The sequence below is a fragment of the Marmota monax genome, unplaced genomic scaffold, assembly GCF_021218885.2.
Source record: "Marmota monax isolate L192 unplaced genomic scaffold, Marmota_monax_Labrador192_F-V1.1 WCK01_AAM20220418_F8-fsc00035, whole genome shotgun sequence".
Classification (NCBI taxonomy): Eukaryota; Metazoa; Chordata; class Mammalia; order Rodentia; family Sciuridae; genus Marmota; species Marmota monax.
In genome coordinates, this window is record NW_026691961.1 from 1,659,990 (window position 1) to 1,677,367 (window position 17,378).

At 43.1% G+C, this 17,378-nt stretch overlaps 1 protein-coding gene across 1 annotated transcript; it reads left to right on the top strand.

Annotated features, from left to right (window-relative positions):
* Window positions 1-4,084: 4,084 nt before the first annotated feature.
* Window positions 4,085-16,878, top strand: Zp2 (zona pellucida glycoprotein 2). Its single transcript, XM_046421474.2, has 18 exons — window positions 4,085-4,215; window positions 4,680-4,753; window positions 5,650-5,733; window positions 6,114-6,208; window positions 7,939-8,091; window positions 8,873-8,917; window positions 9,073-9,237; window positions 10,283-10,379; window positions 10,471-10,655; window positions 11,395-11,521; window positions 12,470-12,657; window positions 12,743-12,834; window positions 12,933-13,057; window positions 13,242-13,431; window positions 14,526-14,661; window positions 14,735-14,834; window positions 15,715-15,798; window positions 16,640-16,878. Exons 1-18 carry the CDS (start codon window positions 4,154-4,156, stop codon window positions 16,780-16,782), a joined length of 2,145 nt encoding a protein of 714 aa, XP_046277430.1. The 5' UTR covers window positions 4,085-4,153; the 3' UTR covers window positions 16,783-16,878.
* The last annotated feature ends 500 nt before the right edge of the window (window positions 16,879-17,378 follow it).

A 17,378-nucleotide genomic window follows, 5' to 3' on the forward strand; every position in this document is an offset into this window, starting at 1 on the left:
TAATGAGTGTGTCACTTTGAGCACTCAGGAATTTGCTTTTTGTTTTGTTTTGTTTTGTTTTGACTGGGCTGTGGAGGGCCCAGAGTCAGCGGTCAGTATCCGGGATCTGTTTTTATGGGCAAGGCGGAGGGTTGGGGGTCAGTGGCCAGCATCTGGAAAGGATTTATTTTGCGAGAGATCTGTGCTTAAGTCTCTTCCCAGAGACTGTCATTCTTGGTTTGATGGACACCTTCTTACCAGGGCTTGTTTTGGTCACCAGGAAAGAATGTACTGGGAAAAGATCAATGTTATTAATTAATGTATGGCTTTCTTTTCCATTCCCTTTTCCAAGACTGCACTGTTTGGGGGTTTGTCATTTTCCATATCTAATGACACTAAAGTCCCATGTTATGGCCACCTTCTACATCAGCATTCATAGGTTTGAATGGATCCACACAATCATATCTAATCGCTGAAGCTCATTCCTTCAGGTTCTCTTCAGTTAATATTTTAACAGTTGTGGACAATAAGATCGCAGATTCAGTCTTTAAGTGTTACGAACTATTTTTATGGGAACTGCACCTCAGAAAGAGGATACCACCTAAATTCAGCAGCAACAAACCAATAAGCTTTCCTTCATGCCTAAGAGCAACTTAAACTCCCTCAAGAAATGCCTTGCGGGTAGCAGGAGAGGCCTTATGGACTAAAGACCAGGGCATTCTGAGAAGAAGAAAAGGAACACCTCTGTAATCATAAATTACCAAACTTAAAAAGCTCATTGAAAGAGAGTGTGGAAATATACATTTGAGAGACCCCACTGTTTCATTTAGTGAGATATTAAGAATGCGTCTATTTTGTAAAGACTAGCTTTTCCTACCTACTGCTAAGGAGACTTCATCTTACAGAGCAGCTATTTCTTCCTGTTTTTAAAGCTGACTTCACTCCTTGTAGATGGACACAGGGATTTTCTAAAGTGGAATCCTAGAAACTGATCCCAAGGGCTTGGAGCCAATTGTTGGGTGGCTGTCCCTGGCACAGCACGGGCCTGGGTGAGGAGACAGAGATGAAGTTAATCTCTGCTGCACTTCACCAGCCTACGGTAGACCTTCTCCTCTCCACGCCTCCTGCCCAGGGCCTTAGTGCTGCCTCTCAGCCTCCCAGAAGCCCCCAAGTTGGGGCTCTGACCAAAGCTGCCTTTTCCAAGGCAAAACATCCTATTCTGGTGAAAAATGTATAGTCTTGTGGTTGGGGGAGTGGGATCTGGGAGAGGCCAAACAAGCACCTTTACCCATCATCTCTGACCACCTTCTCCATAGGTCTGTAAATCACACGTCTCTACCCCTTCTTCAATGCCATTTCTTAACCATCATGGTAAATTCCATTTGTAGAAAAGGTTCCGTGTTGGGAGAAATATGCTTAGAAGGAGTTACCATTGCTAGAGTGACTCTGCTCTGAAACAAAATCCTTTCAGCATCTTGAGTGCCCTCAATCTACTTCTTTGTATTTTGCAACCTAGTACCACCAGGATGTGATCTAAGCAATCCACTCCCCTAGTGAGGTTAACTCGTGGCACCCACTCATCTTCTTGCCTTCCTCCCCTCAGTATTTTCCAGATTCTCCTGAGTATAATAAGAATCATGTGGTGCTTGTTAAGGGTCGATCACACTCGGGCCTCGCCCCTGGAGAGTCTAATTCAGCAGCTTTTGGGTGGGACCCAGGAATCTGTGATGTTAATTAGAGTCCCACGTGATCCTTTTGATCAGGGAAGCCTGGGAAACACTATTCTCAACTACAAAGGTATTTCAGAAGCTGTAACAGAGAATGGAGATTACCACTCCAATTACACCATGAAGGCAGCACAGAAAGCAGTAATTGCAAATGCTATCTTGCTACTTGGGCAGAGTTCAAACATTCAATTCACCTGTTTGGGAACCTGAGCTGACATCTAGGTGTCTCAAGAGCAATGAGAGATGCTGAAAAGATCCATTGACTGGGTCTCAGGAAATCTGAGATTTCAACCTGGCCCTGACATTCAATTTTCAGAGCTTGGAGAAGTTGCCTTGCCTCAGTTTCCCCACCCCTAAACGTCTCAGTGCTACACAATAGGGCATTCTTACTCAGATCACTACTCCCCTTGACCCAGGAATTTTACTTCTAGGAATTTATGCTAAAGGCTAACCAAAGAAATGTCTAAAAATATTCATCAGATTGTTTATAATGATGAAAAATTGAAAACCATTTTCATGCTTATCAATAACAGCTAAATAAACACTGATTTATCTAAGCATTAAATACTATACAACCTTAAAAATGATGATGGAGATCATTCTATATGACATAGAAATTTTATGACATGTTGTAAGTAATGACAGCAGGTTTTAAAAAAACAGTATTTAAATTTTACTCCTAGTTTTTTGTTTTTGTGTGTGGTGTTTTTAGCAAAAGTCTCTGAAGTTACACATCTAAATATAATAGTAGCAAGATCATGGATGACTGACTTTTTTCTTTGTATTCTTCTTTAAATGCTCTGCATCTTTTGCAGTAAGCTTAAACTTTCATGCTTGGAGGTAAATATTTCATCCATTTTTTTTTCTAAGTGCCCATTACCAGGGTGACTTCAATAGCCAGGACACTAAAGGTTAAAGAAAAGGTTTAGCAAGAACTAAATTTGCACTTCAGATAGAGCCCTAATATCCAGAATATACAAAGAACTCAAAAAATTAAACAACAAGATAACAAACAACCCTATCAACAAATGGGCCAAGGACCTGAACAGACACTTCTCAGAGGAGGACATACAATCTATCAATAAGTACATGAAAAAATGCTCACCATCTCTAGCAGTCAGAGAAATGCAAATCAAAACCACCCTAAGATACCATCTCACTCCAGTAAGATTGGCAGCCATTATGAAGTCAAGCAACAATAAGTGCTGGCGAGGATGTGGGGAAAAGGGTACACTTGTACATTGCTGGTGGAACTGCAAACTGGTGCAGCCAATATGGAAAGCAGTATGGAGATTCCTAGGAAAGCTGGGAATGGAACCACCATTTGACCCAGCTATCGCCCTTCTCGGTCTATTCCCTGAGGACCTTAAAAGAGCATACTATAGGGATACTGCCACATCAATGATCATGGCAGCACAATTCACAATAGCTAGACTTTGGAATCAACCCAGATGCCCTTCAATAGATGAATGGATTAAAAAACTGTGGCATTTATACACAATGGAGTATTACACAGCACTAAAAATGACAAAATCATGGATTTTGCAGGGAAATGGATGGCATTAGAGCAGATTATGCTAAGTGAAGCTAGCCAATCCTTAAAAAACAAATGCCAAATGTCTTCTTTGATATAAAGAGAGCAACTAAGATCAGAACAGGGAAGAAGAGCATGAGGAAAAGATTAACATTAAACAGAGACGAGTCGGGGGAGAGAAAGGGAGAGAGAAGGGAAACTATGGAAATGGAAGGACACCCTCATTGTTACACAAAATTACATATAAGAGTTTGTGAGGGGAAAGGGGGAAAAAAAAACAAGGGAGAGAATTAAACAACAGCAGATGGGGTAGAGAGGGAAGATGAGAGGGAAGGGGAGGGGGGATAGTAGGGGATAGGAAAGGTAGCAGAATACAACAGTCACTAATATGGTATTATGTAAAAATGTGGATGTGTAACTGATGTGATTCTGCAACTTGTATTTGGGGTAAAAAATGGGAGTTCATAACCCACTTGAATCAAATGTATGGAAGATGATATGTCATGAGCTTTGTAATGTTTTGAACAACCAATTAAAAAAAAAAGAAGAACTAAATTTGTTCCTTCCTCAATAAAGTCCATCACCCTTCTTCATTGTACGTTGGAGTTGTAAATGTTTTGTCCAAAAGATCTCAAGTTTTTCCAAAGTTATGGGGAAAACAGCAGTTCACCCACCTAAAACCAATTTCAGGGAACTGTGGTTTCATGATTGACCCTTAGAAGCAGCTGGCAGACTACCCAAGACCAGTGGCAGGAAGGCAGATGCCACTTCCTTCCCAAATCTCTTCCTCTCAGCTGTGCTGAGAAGATTCAGGTGCCCCAAGTGGTGACAGGGCGGGGCCAACCCCTGCCTCCTGATATAACAGCACAGAGCAGCCCACCCTCTGCCGGGCTCAGTGGGTGGCGATTTTGCCATGGCGTGGGGGCAGAGAGGAGATTCCAGGAGGTACACAAGCTGGTTCCCTGTGAGCTGGAGGTGAGTAATTCTGGAATCAGGGAGAGGGGATGAAATGCCCTTGTGTGCTTAAATTCATTCTTCCTTAAATGGATGGGACTTGAGAACACTATGTGAGAAATACTAAGTTCAGAAGGCCAAGGGTCTTAGGCCTTCTCTTATATGTGGCATCTAGAAAGGAAAAAAGAAAAGCCCGAAAAGCCCGGGGTGGGGTGGGGGGGTGGTGCACAGACTGAGGGGGTTCTCATGAAAGTTGAAGGGAGATCAGCAGAGGAAAGAGACCAGGGGAAGGAAAGGGGAAATACCCGGGAATGATATTGACCAAGTTGTATTTTTTACATTGTGTGCAATGTTTAGACTTGCAACAACAAATCCCACCATTATGTACAACTATAATGCACCACTAAAAATATATGGAAAGAATAATAAACAGAAAAATTCATTTTTCCTCCATTCTCACTCCTGTTCTCTTCTAATACCTACAGGTCACTTTCTCTCTTCTTCAGTCTTGTGACTTCAGTGAACTTAGTTCCTCAGCCAGTGAATCCTGGCTTCCCAGGTATGCCTTTCTGGTGAGGATGTCTCCTTATCTCTGAAAACAGGTTGGGGCCGAGGAGCCAATCAGCTAGATGTTGCTGGGGCCGCTGTGAGCCAGCAAACTTCCAGCTGTGAGCAACAGGTTATAGGTCAATGCCTAGCTGGCCAGGCAACATAAACAACTCGCCACCTTTACTTTGATCAAGTCATTTGATCATCTAACCTCCTACCTATGGGCTGACTATGTCATCTAAATAAAGGAGTTTGCAAGAACACTCTACTGCTTTTCCAGTCTCCCATGGCCTCGGTTTTATGGAATCCACAGAATAAGCCATAGCAGTAGGCCCTCATCCCCAGAATCCGTAGTCTTCGACTGTGAACTCATGATTAAAGGAAGCATCAACATAACAGGAAAGAAAAAAAATCAAAGCTGTTCCCCTGAAATGGGAGTTTTTCAAGATTTTATCTGAGCCAGAAGTTGCAGAAAAGCAGGTCGTGGGCAGAATTGGGTCTAAAAAAGAAATGTGCCCTGAGTCTTACCCAGAATTTTTTACTTCAACTCGAAAAACCTGTCGTCAAAGCTTTTGTTTTTCAGTTCTTTACAGAACTACCATCTCCTTCGGCTCCACTGCCAAGGTTCTGACCTGGCCTCTGCAGATTTGCTTGCTAATCCTAGTCTAGACATACCCTTGGACCTTCAGAAAGCTTTGAGTGTTTGATCCCTTCCTTATGGGCCTTGTTATATTGCATTGTGTTTGTCTTGCCCACGTGTGAGCTCCCTAAGGATTGGGGGCAACCCTTGCCTGTTTTATCTGACACCCTTCTCTGATACTGATCAGGGAGGGTCTCTTCATATACTTCTGTAGGAACTGTGTCTCCTAGAACTCTGGTATCTCAAATGCTTCCTTGGCTTTCTAGGCGCTGTCAATTGCAAAGAAAATGAAGTAACAGTCAGCTTCTCAAACCATCATAGCACCAAGAAATGGCATGCATCTGTGGTGGGTAAGCAAAATGCACTCTCATCTTAGCCCCAATTAGAGAACCTTTGGTACAGGACTCGCCTGTTTGGTGCACAGAGAACCTGAATGTTGGAGCAACTAGCATCCAACTCCCCTGTTGCCAGGTCCCTGACTCAGGTCTTCCACACTTGGTGGCATCACAATCTTTCCTAGGAAGAGTATCTTATATCAGAATCTCCTAGGAAACTTCTAGATGCAAGGCACAGCTTCTCAAAGCTGGAGTGAAATTACCCAATTGGGTCAAATGTGGAGTAACTGCAATCCTGTAGAAATGGACTGGCAGCCTTGGCTCTGTCTTTGGCAGACTGTCACTGAACTGTATTTCTCAGCCATCCCCTGTCTAACCTGCTCTGGCCTCTGCAGATTCCTTGGGTGCTGAAATATTGAATTGCACTTATACACTGGACTCGGCAAATCTCACCCTGGAGGTCCCATATGAGACCTGTACCAGGAAAGTGGTAAGTGATTGTTTTCAGGAGTGAGTTGGCTGGTAGTAACCTAGGAGCCACTTGGTAGTCAACTTGGCAGTTAAGGAGCTAGGCATTGGAGTAAAGTAGTGGCTCTAAATAAACCAGAGTGCAGTGGTTTGGTTTGGATTTTAATCTTTCCCAGAGGACACTTAATGTCCAAAGACATTGCTGGTTATCATACTCATGGGTGGGGAGGGGGCTGCTGCTGGCGCCCGGAGGTACAAGATCTGCTAAACGGCCTACATTGCCCAAAGTGGTCCTATGTAACTGTGATCAGGTTGAAGGGCCAATGCTGAGAAGCCCTGGCTCTGCCACTGACTAGATATGGTCTCAAGCAAGTTGCCTAAGTGTCTGTTTGCCTGTTGGAAAATGCATCTAATGGTACCCACCACAGGGTAACTGAAGACTGATACTCCACTAGATGAAGACTTGGCCCATAACCTAAGCAAATGCTCAAACATGAACTATTTTTATCAGTGACCCCTGTGAGATGGACGGCTATTTCATTGCTAGCAAATAGAGAATCTCTACCCTACAAACAGGTGTTCGAAAGCAAATGGTAGCTAAGCAATGAGGGCTTCTCTATTGCCAAGCAACCGTATTGCCCAATCAGTGTTGCTAGGAGTAATGAAAGCAACCTGTCATAGCAGAAGTTCTCAAGCTTTAGTGTGCAAAGAATCACCTGAGGAATTAGAAAAACATGAATTTAATTTTGAGGTAGGTCTGGCTTGGGGTGAGCCATAGGAATTGGTATGTTTCACAGGCCACATCATCTGATCCCGATGCAAGTAGCCTACAGTCTCTGCTTTGTGCAGGTACAACCTTAGATCCTGGTCCATAAATGTTTTTAAAATAAGCCATCTGACATTGCCCAATGAAATAATTAGGTGCCCTTCTTGAAAATCTCTAGTGATTAAACTTTCTCCTTCTAAAAGACCTTCCCAACTTCAAGGGTGTTAGAGTTACATTTCCTTAGGCCGGGGATCTGCAAATGTCAACAAACGGATGGTCAAAGTCTAGCCCATGTCCTTTCTTCAATAGTCCCGGAGCTAAGAATGGTGCTTAAAAACTTGTTTTCTTGGTACCAGGGATTAAACTCGGGGATACTTAACCATTGAGCCGCAACCCCTGTTCTTTGGGGACGGGGCCTAGCTTAGTTGCTTAGGGCTGCCTTTGAACTTGTGGTCCTGCTTTCTGAGCCACTGGGATTACAGGTATGCACCACCTGCTTTAAAGAAAAATTTTAAGTGCAATGTGTGGCTCAGTATAGAACAATTAACATTCTGGAAAGGTTAGCAGACCCATGCTTTAGACCACTCCCTGAGATCAGAGGTAACATCAAAAGCGGCTCTGCCTGGCACAATGGCTGATACTTAGGGGATCAATGGGTAGATCTGAATCACCTGGGAAGAGGTCCCCTACCAGTCCCATTGAGCCAGGACCATGACACCCAGGCATGGGAGAAATATAAGAGAAAAATAAAAACTAAATTCCAATTCTTAATGCTAAACTCTTCTGCCAAATATGAATCTTTACTACGATCTCAACAGAGCTGTCTATAGAGTCTCCTGGCATAGGAATGAGGTACCTTCCAGAACTTGTAGTTTTGATAGATTCAAGGGGTTTGCCCCTCTGCTGGGTCAAGTGGTATTCTGGAATCGCCTTTCTCACTGAGGTGCCAGCACTTAATCTGATCTTACTATGCTATTTGCACACAGCCTCGTGGGCACGAGATAAACATCAGAATCGCCGACAACAGTGCTGCTTTAAGACCTACAGATGGCATGTATCATTTTTTCTGTCCAACAATGCAGGTGGAGGAGATCCACAGATTTTCAGAATCCACAGTCTGCATCAAGGATTTCGTGGCTGTAAGTGAAGCCCGCTGATTGCTTCTTAAATGGCTCCAGCGGGGGAAACAAAATGGTGCTCTAGACAGCTGAGAAACTGAACAGGATTTCAGTCCTGCATTCACTATATTTGCTAAGTGACTGTGGTTTAATTTCTCATCCACACTGAGGCTATGTTTCCAAGTCCAAAGGAACAGTAACACTCCCCGTATAGGGTGACTCCAAGACTTGACAGTACATTCAATATTTAGCACATCATGCATGTGGACAGAGACCATTAGAATTCCATTATCACATTAATAACCACTCAATAAACTGGACACCTGCCCCACTCCAGGACCTGTCCCAGATGCTAAGATATATTAAATGAGCCTAATATCTCAATCACATTTTCATGAAGTTTACTCTAGCATGGGTATGGTTAACAAGAAGTAACACTTTTGCATCATAATGGAACAGGATGGCTTTACATTGTGCTTGATTTCCATAGACTTAGTAAAAGGCTGCATATTTAAGAACCTAGTGTCTCCAATTACAATGGAAGGGAAGGAACTTAGATCTTCCAGGTGCCTTTTGGTATCAGAAAATCAGGTGAAATGACTTCTAAGGGCACAGCAGGGGTTTGTGACTGGCCCTGAACAAACCTAGCTTTTCCTGCTACATCCAATCAGGCTTCTTGGTATAAGAATGACATAGCAGTTACTCTGGATGTTTTCTGCATACTGGCAGGTGGCAGGACTTTGGAAACTCTCCTCCAAATAGAAGATTCACATCGTGATTTTATTTTATTTTTTCCTTTCAGTTTTCCTTTCCACAAGTTATCTCTGGCTTTGCTGATGATAGTGAGGTATGAAAGTAACTTTAAAAGTTAAAAACCTTACTAACATTTAAATCTGTTAAAGCTGACATTAATTTAATCTGATAAAACATTAAACAGACTATAATAAGCCTGCAGTTGAATGAGCACCAGCCCTCCTAAACAAAAAGTTTTTGACTTTATAGATGAACAAATCTGATACTGGATGGATCATTGAGGTTGGCAATAGTTCAAGTACCCATAAGCTGACCCTGCCAGAGGCCCTAAGACAAGGATTTAGTCTTCTGATTGACAGCCAGAAGATGATTGTCCATATGCCATTCACTGCCACTGGAGTAACTCACTATGTGGTAAGTGTGAAAATCTTCTTGTAACACCCCCAGGGCACAGACCAGTATTTCTAAGCATGCTCTCAACCATGTCCCCAAATAATTGGGAATACTTCCCACTTAACGGTATTTTAATGCCTACTACATGGCAAGCACTTCACTGGGTACTGTAGATGAAATGGTGAACAAAGGAGACATGGGCCTTGCCTCCCTTCCCTGGAGAAAACAGGCCGGGGTGAGTCATATAGAACAAGGGCACTCTTAAAAACCTATGGATTAAGGTGTTCAGTTTGGGTTACACTGTTCTAAGTCGTCTTGGTGTTTTCCAGGCCAACAGTGAGACACTACATTAAATGAATCAAAGTATTAAGGTACAGTTGGGTGCTGCATACCAAAGTTTAGGTCAATGATGAACCACATAAGGTGGTGGCCCCATACGATTATAATGGAGTTGAAATTCTTATTGACTAGTTACGGCGTAACCATAGAACCATCATAGCACAAAGTAGTATATGTTGTGGTGCTGGGATGAACAAACCTAGTGTGCCACTATGTGTATAAAAGCATAGCACACACAATTGTCTATTAGTATACAGTAGACTATACCACCAGGTTTGCATAAGTACACTCTGGCACATTGACAAAATTATCTAAATGACATTTCTCAGGAGGTATCCCTGACACATGACTGTCCTTGGGATAAGTCCTGGCACATAAGTGCTCAAATGTCATCCAGTCCGACAAGAATGGTCCTGTTTCACTTTGAGCAAAAGCAGATTGCTAAGTAGTATAAATTTTCTGACTGCTGATACTATAAAACAGTCATGGAATAAGGCCATCTTTCTCATACCTACCCAGAAATGATCAGCTACAGGTCCTTCCCATGGACAGCACTTGTTTTCCAGATGTTAGGATGAGATTAGGACTAGAACACCCTGGGAAAAAAATTCCTCCATCCCACTCGTATCAAAGGGTATCCAAAACTTGAGTATATTCTTGCCCTTGTACATTCTTACTGGTTAGAGATTCAAATAAACCAATTAATTCCAAAATGCTGTCTCTCCAGGAAGGAAACAGTCACCTCTACACTGCACTTCTGAAGCTTTCATTTGTATCTCCGGGGCAGAAGATCATCTTCTCATCGCAAGCTATTTGTGTGTTAGGTGAGGTCCCAGGAAGCTACGTCAGCAGTGGGGGAAATGCTGTTCTGGAGGCTTAAGAGGAGTAATGGAAATTGTTGATCATTTTTTCCAGATCCTTCTGTGACTTGTAATGCCACACACATGACTCTTGCCATACCAGAATTTCCTGGGGAACTAAAGGCTGTGAGCATTGAAAATAGGAACATCCCTATGGACCAGCTGCAGAACAATGGGATCAATGCAGAAGCAGCAAATGGCTTGAGACTGCATTTCAGCAAAACTCTTCTCAAATCAAAAGTATGTTCCGTTATCAACCACTGATCTCCGGGAAAGCCTGGCTTGAAGTATTCTCTTGTGGGTGATCCTTACACAGCTGAGGACTTGCCCTTGCACTCTAATTGCCAGTGTGATTTAAATTCTAAAAGGCCTCCATTTCACATAAGATATTTCAAATAACTAAAGTTCTGTCCAACACCAAGGTTTTTTAACCTCTGCCATAGAAATTTTCCTGAGTTTTTCTCAGCTCATTTGAGTACAAACTTCTTGTCCAACATTTAATGAACCTCTGTTACGCTTTAAGAAAGGATAACTTGATCCAAACAAGAGTCCCTTGCTGTCCTCACTGAGACCAGTCTTGACTGATGTAATTGCCAAGGACACCAGAGAGTAATCTTATGTTGGGGTGTGCATTTTGCAATAGCATTTTGTAACATCTATAGTCCTTTTGGCTCAGACTTGGCTTGGCAGAGTACTTCAGTATTCTTTGGAATTTGATCTGCTCATTCAAGCTTTAGTGCCCAGTACAAAGAGCATGCAGCACTGGGTACTTCAGGGCATGAGTTTAAAGCAATAAATTTCCTGCCTGGGGAAGCATCCTGATCAGGGGTAGTGATAGGGTCTCTCTTGTTTGGCTTAGAGGGAAACCAGATAAGTCCTGCAATGTGCCCTGCAAGTATTCAAAGGACTTCCTTCCTGCCTCCTGCTCTGGGCCCCAGACTGACTGTGGCTGCTAATTGACATTCTTCTCTCATTTCAGTCCTCTGAAAAATGCCTCGGCCATCAGTTCTACTTATCGTCACTCAAGCTGACCTTTTACTTTCAACTGGATATGGTATCCATGGTGACTGAGCCTGAGTGTCTCTGTGAGTCACCAGTCTCTATAGGTAAAATGTTTTATTAAAATCATCTACTTTTTTTATTCTCAAATCCTCTTGTGTATGTGGGAAAACATACAAATTCTGAATTTTTGCTTGTGGCTTAAACTAAAGACCAGTCAGATCTGAAACATCTATCTAGCTGCTACCATGAGTCCTCTTTATTTCTAAAACATTTGTGCAGGTAGATCTTGCTGCAACTGTCTTATGTTGAAATCATCTGGTTATTTTGGGTTAGAGACCTGAGCCCACCAACTAGGTAAAGATGCTTCAAACTCCTAACTAGAGGGACCATAAAAGTTTAAAAGATTTTCCTCTAAATCCTACATATTCTCCCAAAAGGAATGCCAAGCGGGTGTCACATCTTATTTAGATTGTCTCTGTGCTTCTATTGACTCTGACCTTGGTCAAGCCAAAGAAGAAAAAATAGTTCCCTCCTTAGTTTCTCCTTCACCACTTGGGATTTGTGATTATTGGTTGAATATCCCTTATCCAAAAGGCTTGGGACCAGAAAAGTTTAATTTCAGTCTTTTGGGAGTTTTTAAGAATTTGCACAAACTTTACCAGTTAAGCATCCCTAATTCCAAAATTTCCAAAATCTACAGCTTTGGAGGGTCCTGCAGCACCCAGGCTATGTTGAAATAAGGGATGTAATGATGCAGGTGCCATGCTGAAAGCTACTCTGAGTCTGATCTTTGTCACCTTAGCCCCTGATCAGGGGTCCCCACTAGTTTCCTAGTGGCACTTCGATACGGAACAGCTTAAATGTTGCCTAGGCTTCCTTGTGACTCAAGCTGCTTGTGAAGGCATTTCCCAAACAAAGAATTAAGACATTTACCAGAATGGCTTAATCCTGCCAAAAGTTAGGATCATTCCATCGTAACATTTCAAGATTGACAGATGATGGTTTCACAAGGCAGACAAATTAATTTTCTCTAAACCCTCACTGTGATCTAGTTACAGGAGAGCTGTGTTCCCAGGATGGGTTTATGGACTTCGAGGTCTACAGCCACCAAACAAAACCAGCTCTCAACTTGGGGACCCTCAGGGTGGGAAACTCCTCTTGCCAACCTGTCTTCAAGGCTCAACCTCAGAGGCGGGCTTGGTTTCACATACCCCTGAATGGATGTGGAACAAGACGTAAGGTTAGTACCGGTGGATAGTAAAAGGTTAAGACTTAACCTATGAAGTTACTGGTTGGTAACCAACTTGCTCAAATATCTCTTCAAGTTTGAAGATGATAAAGTCATCTATGAAAATGAAATACAGGCTCTCTGGTCAGATCTTCCTCCAAGTAAAATATCCAGAGATAGTGAGTTCAGGTATGAAACAGTTAATTTCTTTCTTTTTTTTTTTTAGCTTTAAATTAAAGAAATTTATTGACCTAAAATTTTTCATACCATTCCATACATTCTTACAGAATGACAGTGAAGTGCTATTACGGCAGGGATGATGTGCTACTAAATGCCAATGTTGAAAGTCTTCCTCCTCCAGTGGCCCCTGTGAAACTTGGTCCGCTTATGTTGATCTTGCAAACCTACCCAGGTGAGCAAGTGATATACCGCAGCTTGTGATAGTTCCTTAAACACTCTTGGACTTTTCCCTAAGATGAACTTTCTGATGATGCCACACTAATGGAACAGTAGTGAGGCTCTGTAAGCCTACGCTGCAACCAAACGTTACAACCATCACCTGCTTGAATACTGAAGAGGCTTCCTTTTCATTTCAGACAAAACCTACCAACGACCTTATGGGAACAATGAGTACCCTATAGTGAAATATCTCCGCCAACCAATTTACATGGAAGTCAGAGTCCTAAACAGGGATGACCCCAGTATCAAGTTGGTCTTAGATGACTGCTGGGCAACAACCGCTGTGGACCCGGCCTCTCTCCCCCAGTGGAATATTGTCGTGGATGGGTAGGTGCTCCCTGTGCCATAGGCTGCCCAGACAACCCATTCAGGACTTTCCAGGGATGCAGGAATACACTCTTGGACATTAGAGGCATGTTTGTGCACAAAGACCCTGATTTTTGTCCTTGTCACCTAGTCATCTGCCCTGGCTCTAATCAGATGGCTCATGCTGCTTTCCTACCACCCTGGAATCTTAAGGAATGGGATCCTCCCCTAAGGGAGTCAGGCTTTAATACTCCATCAGGACAAAAAGGGGAGTCCCAGACCTTGTTCGTTCACTGAGCACTTCCCATGTGCTTGAGCCTCATCACCCTGTGAGGGAACACTAGCCCTCTTGCTTCATGAAGAAGTCCAAGCTTGCTACTTATGCATTGCTTTGGGCTAGTTAAGTGGTGAAGCTAGAATTGGAATTCTCATTTGACTCTAGAAACTGAACACTCTGATGCCATGGGATTGTAACTACACATATGCTTGGATGTGGGTGTTTGTACTCTTGGCTCTGCATGCAGTGTCCTACCCAGGGGTCCGTGTAGCAGAGAATGTCAAGCTTTCTTGACATTGTAAGAGTCTGTTGCTACGCTGTTATCCTCCATGTCCACTCCTGCCCCAGGACTATGTATAGCCAGTACAGTTTCACATCTCATTCCCTCACCTCTCGGAGGACTAGCTCAAGTAGCCCTTCTCCATGAGATCTCTCTTGATCTTCCTTATCTCTTACCCTGGTCTAACTATTTATCTCTTGGTAAATACCAAGTATATTTCCTTTATAGTATCACTCCTTGCTAGCATGTAAAACAAAGTGGCGGGAGTTGTCCCAGGCAATATGTTGGTGACAAGACAAGTAGGCAAACTAATAATTAAGCCAGTATCTTAAGTAAGGCACATGTAACTTTGAATTCAGTTCTCCTTGTTTTAATACATACTATAAAAATAGTTACATACAATTGGACTTCGTGGGTAGCATTGGATAGGTCAGGTCAGAAAGTTATATAAGTAAAACAAAGATACTGGTAGAAGGTGGTCCTGTGGGTATCATGACTTGATTTGCGCAACTGTGCATGTAGGGGTGCGGGAGACTGATGTCCCTCCCTGTTTCCTAGCTGTGAATATAACCTGGACAACTACCAAACTACCTTCCATCCAGTTGGTCCCTTCATGACCCATCCTAACCACTACCAGAGGTTTGATGTGAAGACTTTTGCCTTTGTATCAGAGGCTCAGGTGTTCCCCAGCCTGGTAAGTGACCCTGAAGTCGCCTAGGACAGGTTCAATGTGAGTGCCTTGTCCCACCCAGCTCTCTTCTCTTTAGGTCTATTTCCACTGCAGCGCCTTAATCTGCAATCAACTCTCTCCTGACTCCTCCCCTCTGTGTTCTGTGACTTGCCCTGCATCATCGAGGCCCCGACGAGGTAAAAACCCAAAATGCCTGAAATGTGCATCTTATTCAAAGCCATCCTCAACCTTTGGGAATTGAAGATTTTGAGAACAGACATAATTCAACTCTTCACTGTAACTATACACATACTTGGACACAAATGTTTGTCCTCTCAGCAGTGCCTGCAGCATCCTGAGATGGATGTAACTCTTCCTGAGGTCCTGAGAGACGTCTCAGCCCCCTCTCCCTTTACCTATACGATGAGCCTGAGATGGGCAGGTTCTTGGTTAGTTCTGTGGATAAGGTCTTTGAGAATCCGTTCCTCCACAAGCAGGCCAAATATAAGGAATCTCACCCATGACCCACGCAGACAAGACGAACTGGTTTAAAAGAGCTGGCTGCAACATTAAGCTAAAAGCATGAAAAATCACAGAATAGTTTTTAAACTGGGGGCAGGATGGCTCTGCAACCTTAAGGGTCAGCTTCCCAGCTGGAAAGAGCACTGGAAAGAACATGAGTCTGCATTTCCTTTATTTTATGATGGGGACCTCAGAAGCAGGTATTAAGATTTCAAGAAAGGGTAGAGTCTTGCTTTGTGATGTCAATCAATCTGCTGACCAAAAGACATCTTGGCATGTCACACCCATCTCCGGTGCTGTGTGGGATCTTAGGCAGATCTAGAGGCAGAGGTGCACCTGCATCTTGTGACCACTCCCTGATAGGGAGCTCGCAGTGCCAGGCCTATCCCCTCATTTGACGACTATGCACAATAAATAGTTCACACACAGGCCACGGATGGCTCGCGACAAAGGAGAAACCTGGAGCATCTCTTAATGATTCTGTAAAAATACCTAGCAGATGCTCTTCCAGAGGTCGAACACAACCTTGATTTTTTTTTTTTTTTTTTCTTTTAGCCAGAGGAACCACTGAAGAGGACAAAATGACACTCAGCCTCCCGGGACCCATTATCCTGTTATCAGATAGCTCTTCATTCAGAGGTATTGATTTAAAGCCTGGAGTGCTTCCTAGACTTAAGTTCTTATCTTTTACACCAAAAGTTTAATGCTAATGCATAATACATGTTCATAATAAATCTAAGCAAGGGCAAATAAAAGATGGTCTCCCATCCCAAAGAGGCTTCTTGTATTCCCTCCCAAACATTCCCCGTTAATACAAGTGGGATCATAGATGCTGCCCACTGAACCACAACATCTTGCCTTGGATCTCTGTAGATATAAGGCGACTACCTCACTGTTCACAGCTGTACAGGATTCTTGTGACTCTGCCTTATTCACAACCCATCATGGACATTTAGCTTGCTTCTGTGTACTTGCTCATTGCCATATTAGGTTAAGAGGGTCTTGCCTACTGTAAAGGAAATTCAAGATGTGTTTCTAATAATAGGATTGATAGGTTAAAAGTCATGAGCCTCCTTCACCTTGCCATTGACAAACTTAATCTGTATTAGGATGCGCATGGGAACATAATCTGTCTTCACCTCATAGTCTTAACTTTGGGCCTATAACTTGTTATTCAGCTGCCTTCAATCCCCGGCAGCTTGAGATCACACATTGGAGGGATGGCTAACCATTAGCATCGTGACCATCTGATTTGAGATGGGGAAAAAGCAGGTGGGGCGGGGGTGGTGGCAGGCAGAGATGATCATGGAGCAGGGGAGAATGAGGATGGGTCACTGGGTAAGGCTGTGCCCTGCTGCATACTTGCTAAAGAAGTTTCTGAGGCTTAACTGCATGTCCTGCTTTGGGAAGACTCAATATGTAAGGCTTCAACTTATACTTTAAACAAACCTTAAGAGTTGAATGTTTGCTTCCTTTCCAGATGTTGGGGACTCCAAAGGACATGATATTGCTGGAGACGTTGCTTCTACAACAGTAGCTGCTGTGGCTGCCTTAGCAGGCTTGCTGGTAACTCTAGGCCTTGTTGGTTACCTATGTAAGAAAAGAACCATGTCAAATCACTAATTGTGCTTACAAATAAAATAAACCTCTTGCCTTCTATCAGCATTAGATAGCGTTAAAGTTACTTTAGTGGTTTTTAAGGGTGGATGTGGTATCACAGAATTTTGGTTTATGTGGTCATGAATAGGGAAATTTATAAATTAGTAGTTTCCTGTTACTTGACCTTTTCTGACCCCTCACCCCTAAACCCGACTCCTCTGGCACCTGCATTCAATAGCGTGAAGCTTAGCTATAACCCATCTCTGGGGGTATGCTTAAATAAGTCTTTTATTCCTTTCACTCCCACAGGATAGGGAATCGGGAACACTCTACCATCTGTTAGTCAGTTTTCAGTTGCTATAACAGAATGCCTGACACAGAATACTTATGAAGTAAAGTGTTTTTTCATAGTTCTGGAGGTTCAGGTCCAAGGTCAAGTAGCACCATTGGTTTGGGCCTATGGTCTGGTAGCATATCATCGTGGGAGGACATGTCAGAGCAAGAGGTCACACGAGAGGCCAGGAAGCATAGGACATTGGGTCCCACAATCCCCTTTGGTGCACCAATAACATAAGGATCTCCATTAGGTTTCCCCTCTTAAAGGTCCATAGCACCTCCCA

What these genes read in the sequence shown, in the direction of transcription:
- Zp2 (XM_046421474.2), top strand. Translation starts at nt 4,154, where the DNA reads ATGGCGTGGGGGCAGAGAGGAGATTCCAGGAGGTACACAAGCTGGTTC. An exon ending in CTGGAGTAACTCACTATGTG is followed by an intron (nt 9,238 to 10,282) that starts GTAAGTGTGAAA and finishes CTGTCTCTCCAG; the next exon opens with GAAGGAAACAGTCACCTCTA. An exon ending in TGGAATATTGTCGTGGATGG is followed by an intron (nt 13,432 to 14,525) that starts GTAGGTGCTCCC and finishes CCTGTTTCCTAG; the next exon opens with CTGTGAATATAACCTGGACA.